The sequence below is a fragment of the Melozone crissalis genome, unplaced genomic scaffold, assembly GCF_028551555.1.
Source record: "Melozone crissalis strain CALT ecotype California unplaced genomic scaffold, PUWL_Pcris_2 ptg000172l_1, whole genome shotgun sequence".
NCBI classification, from domain to species: domain Eukaryota; kingdom Metazoa; phylum Chordata; class Aves; order Passeriformes; family Passerellidae; genus Melozone; species Melozone crissalis.
This window is the reverse complement of record NW_026535940.1, coordinates 717,544-722,534: the sequence shown is the minus strand read 5'-3', so window position 1 is coordinate 722,534 and position 4,991 is coordinate 717,544. Positions and strand designations below refer to the sequence as shown.

At 55.2% G+C, this 4,991-nt stretch overlaps 1 protein-coding gene across 1 annotated transcript; it reads left to right on the top strand.

The window, feature by feature from the left end:
- Positions 1 to 241: 241 nt before the first annotated feature.
- Positions 242 to 4,756, top strand: LOC128948896 (olfactory receptor 14J1-like; the record flags this gene model as incomplete). Its single annotated transcript, XM_054293649.1, has 2 exons — positions 242 to 703; positions 4,691 to 4,756. Coding segments are annotated over 2 exons (528 nt in total), but the record flags the coding sequence as incomplete, so codon positions are not given.
- Between the last annotated feature and the right edge of the window lie 235 nt (positions 4,757 to 4,991).

Genomic DNA, 4,991 nt, shown 5'->3' with positions numbered 1-4,991 from the left:
AGCCTGCGGCCACCACCTGCACACGCCCATGTTCTTCTTCCTGCTCAACCTGGCCCTCACTGACCTGGGCTCCATCTGCACCACTGTCCCCAAAGCCATGCACAATTTCCTCTGGGACGCCAGGGATACCTCCTACTCAGGATGTGCTGCTCAGGTATTTTTCTTTATGTTTTTCATTTCAGCAGATTTTTACCTTCTGACCATCATGTGCTACGACCGCTACGTGTCCATCTGCAAACCCCTGCACTACGGGACCCCCCTGGGCAGCAGAGCTTGTGCCCACATGGCAGCAGCTGCCTGGGCCAGTGCCTTTCTCAGTGCTCTCATGCACACAGCCAATACATTTTCCCTGCCCCTGTGCCATGGCAATGCCCTGGGCCAGTTCTTCTGTGAAATCCCACAGATCCTCAAGCTCTCCTGCTCACACTCCAACCTCAGGGAACTGGGGCTTCTTGCTGTTAGTGTGTGTTTAAATTTTGGTTGTTTTGTGTTTATTATTTTCTCCTATGTGGAGATCTTCAGGGCTGTGCTGAGGATCCCCTCTGAGCAGGGACGGCACAAAGCCTTTTCCACCTGCCTCCCTCACCTGGCTGTGGTCTCCCTGTTCATCAGCACTGGCTTTTTTGCCTACCTGAAGCCCCCCTCCATGTCCTCCCCATCCCTGGATCTGGCCCTGTCAGTTCTGTACTCGGTGGTGACTCCAGCCCTGAACCCCCTCATCTACAGCCTGAGGAGTCAGGAGCTCAAGGCTGCTGTGAGGAGACTAATGGCTGGATGCTTTCAGAAACATTAAACTGCTGCCAAATTTCTGAAAATCACTTGTAATAAAAGTCATCTTTGATACTTCTTGTTTGTTTAATTGTGGAGGGAGGGGTTCCCTTTATTTTAATTTTTTTATCTTGTCCACATAGAAATGTCATTGTTTGTGCCATTTCTCATTTTGTTTCTCTCCGCCTTCCCTGTGGTCCAAGACTATGTCAATGAGTGGTTGCGCTCTCAGTGGCATTAAAGGAACTAAAGGATCTCCCAGCAAAGTTTTCTGCAGAGATGCACTTTGGCTGCCTTCTCTGGAGCTGCAGCAGCAATGTCTGTGTACAGAGCAGGGGGCAGATCAGTGCTGGCACAGCAGCTCTGCTCCTGGAGGCCACACCATTCCTCATCCAGGACAGGAGCCATTGGCCTTCTTGGCCACCTGGGCACACTGCTGCCTCGTGTCCAACCTGCTGTCCATCAGTCCCTGCAGGTCTCTTTCTGCCTGGCTGCTGTCCAGCAACTCTGTCCTCAGCCTGTAGCGCTGCAGGGATTGTTGTGGTCAAAGTGCAGGACCCAGCACTTGGACTTGTTAAACCTCACCTTGATGGATTTGGACCCTGGATCCAGCCTGTTCCATGAGGCCCCAGAGCGTCCCAATGGTTTCCACATTTCTATGAGGTCTCCCAGTGTCACAATATCCCTTTGTTTCCATGGGACCCCTTGGTGCCACCAAGTCCCTTGGGTCCTTGGGCCCCACAGTGTCACAATGGTGCCATGGTTCCCCCAGGCCCTGCAGTGTCACAATCCATGGTTCCATGAGGTCTGGCAGTGCAGCAATGCTCTCATTGCTTCCACAGTGTCACAATGGCCTCTTGGTCCCCACAGCCACCATGGTGTCAAGCATGTTTCCTTCATTCCAGGAGTCCCTGAGGAGCAGAACTGGCCCCTTGGTTCCATGGGACCCTGCAGTGTCACAATGGCCCCATCTGACACCAGGTCCTGCTCTGTCACAATGCTCTGCATGGTTCCACAAGGCCCTGTGGGGTCACAGTGGCCTCTTGGTTCCATGAGGCCTCAGAGTGCCACAAGGAATTCCTTGGCACTGCAGTGTCACAATGGAGTTCTGGTGACACATGATCCTGCACTGTCACCAGGGACCCTTGGTTCCATGGGGCACCATAGGGTCACAATTGTTCCCTCAGTTCCCAGAGTCCTTACAATGGAGCAATGGTCTCTTGATTCCATTGTCCCCAGGCTCTCCCCAGGGTCTCCTTGGTTCTGCAGTGGCATGATGGCCCCTTGGTTCCACAAGGCCCTGCAGAGTCACAGTGGCCTCTGTGGTTCCACCAGTACCCATACTGTCACAATGGACTCCTTGCTTCCATTCAGCCCCACAGTGTCACTATGGCCCCTTGGCTCTGTGCTGCCATGTCGTACACAGTGTCACCATGGTCCTCTTAGTGCCATCAGGCCCCACAGTGTCACAATGGCCCCTTGCTTCCCCAGGGCCCTGCAGTGTCACAATCATCAGAGAATCAACCAGGCTGGAAAAGACCTTGGAGAGCATCAAGGCCAACCCAACACCACCTTGTCACCCAGACCATGGCACTCAGTGCCACATCCAGTCTTTCCTTAAACACTTCCAGGGATGGTGACTCATCCACCTCCCTGAGCAGCCCTTTCCAATGCCCAATCACCCTTAGTGTGAAGAATATTTCTTAATGTCCAGCCTAAACATCCCCTGGTGCAGCTGAAGGCTGTGTCCTGCTGTCCTGTCCCAGTTCCCTGGGAAAAGAGCTGGACCCCCACATGGCTGCACACTCCTGTCAGGGAGTTGTAGAGAGTGATGAGGTCTCCCCTGAGCCTCCTCTTCTCCAGGATAAACAATCCCAGCTCCCTCAGCCACTCCTCACAGGACTTGTGCTCTAGAGCCCGCCCCAGCCTTGTTGCCCTTCTCTGAAGATGCTGCAGCCTCTCCATGTCCTTCTGAAATTGGGGGGCCCAGAAGTGGACACAGCACTCGAGGTGCTGCCCAACCAGTGCCCAGCACAGGGGAAGAATCACAGCCCTGGTCCTGCTGGCGACACCATTCCTGATCCATAGGAGAGCCAGGGGTTGGATGAGGGAAATGGCGGGGTGGGGATAGGAACAAAGTGTGATTGATTGTCAGCCATGAAGGGTCTTGACTTTCATATCTATTCAGACTGCATTTGAAGGGGTTAGGGGTCAATATCAACTGGACATTGCTGATACCAATCTATAAACAAGAAAAGAAAACTGGACAAAACCAGTTCTCTCTGCTTAGTTTTCAATATACCATATTCACTTTAAATACACCTCTGAAATCTGACTAATTAACCACAGAACAATTGAAAACTTCAAATTTTCCCACGGGGTTTTCTTGTTTAAATGTTTTAAACAAATGTTTAATAGCCTTTTTCACTGAATTCTTCAACTGAGTAGCTCAAGAAAGAAGAGGCCTCTGGAGGAGTAAAATTCATCAGCAACCTCCAAGGTGCTGAGGATCCATCCCCATCAGAGTGGCAATGAACAGAAATGGGCACAGCTTTGTGGCTGCCCCAGCTCTGGGATGGGCCCTGGGCCTGGAGCAGGAGCAGCTCTTGAGGTCCCCAAGGCCAGGGCTCTTGTGCTGCCCTGGGCAGATGGGATGGCAGCAGGGGCTGCAGAGCTCTCAGCACCTCAGGCCGAGGGGAGCAGGGCAGCCAGGGAGCCTCCTTTGGCCTTGGCCAAGCACCTTCCCCCATGGTTGGGGCTGAGTCCTGTGGCAGCTGCAGCTGCTGCTGTGCCCTTGCCAGGGGCTGAGGCCGTGGGGCAGTGCCCAGAGAAGCCTGGCCTGAGCAGAGCTGTGTGGCCAGAGCCAGCTGGGCTGGGCTGGGGAGAGGCCCTTGGTGCTGCCTAGAGCTCAGGGCACCTGGCAGAGCTTGCAGGGAGCTGGGCTGGGCTCAGACAGCCTGGCCTAGAAACCATCAGTGTCCATCTCAGCCTGGCTGAGCATGCAGGGACAGGACTCAGGCCAGGCCTTGTGGGGCAGGGCCAGCACCTGTGCAAGGCATTGAAAACAGGCAAGTGGCCCAGAGAGGAGGCTGCTCTGTGCCCTTGGTGGCGTGGACAGAGCAGGGAGGAGGCCCAGGACATTTGTCAGCACCAGCCTCTGTGCCCAGCCCTTGGCAGCCCTGGCTGCTGAGCCCAGCTTTGGCCTGGACTGAGTTTGGCTGTGGCCCAGCTCCATCGTCCTGTGGGGCTCAGGGCCTATTCGCAGCCATGGCCAGCCCTGGCTGCCTCTCTGCTGGCCCAGAGGCTGGCAGAGCCTGGGGCAGGGCTGTCTGTGCAGCCCCACAGGTGCCACGGGCTCTGCAGGAGCTGGCAGAGGCTGCCCAGCAGAGAGGCCATGGGGCACAGAGCCCCAAGGCTGCTGTGGGCACCACGGCACAGGGGCCGTTCCCAGCCGCAATGCTCCTGGCCTGGGCTGGGCCTGCACAGGCGCTGGGCCACCATGGCTGGGCCGGCACAGGGCCACCAAGGGGCCACGCAGCTGCTGCCAGGGCTGACAGCAAGGCCAGGCACACAGAAGCAATTGCTGAGCATGGCCTGCGCTGGCCAGGCCTCACTGTGCCAAAGGCAGAGCTCAGCTGCCCCTGGGGGCTGCAGGAACAGTCCAGAGCCCAAAGAGCCTTCATGGCTGGGCTGGAGACCAAGGCTGCAGCAGGGAAATGCAGGGCTGCTGTGGGATGGGGAGGGCATTGAATTCCAGCGCACACCTCAGCTCTCTGATGATCCCAGCACCATGCTGGGCCCTGTTTCAGGCTGGAGCAGAGCAGATGTTGATGGGACAGGGGCCCTGCAGGGCTGTCAGGGACCTGCAGCTTACAAGGTGCTCTGCTCTCCCTCAAGTGCTCTCTGAGTTATCCAATCCCAGCTGGGCATCTCAGGGCACAAGTGGCACACGGCACAAGCCATGAACTGGCTGTTCATGGGCACATAACTGATGTCAGCCTGGATAGGGGCACAGCTTTTATTACCTGTTAGTTTCATAATATACAAGCAAATCTTTATTATCTGGTTCATTTGAGTACTGTTAAGAAATGGCACAGTTTTCCCATCAGGAGCAGGAATTTCCTGGAGGTGTACAGATGGCAGGAGGAAAAATGCTGATCTTGCCTTCTACTGGTTTGACCAATATTTTCTTTATTACTTCCTCTCTATTTTCCTTCAGGTGT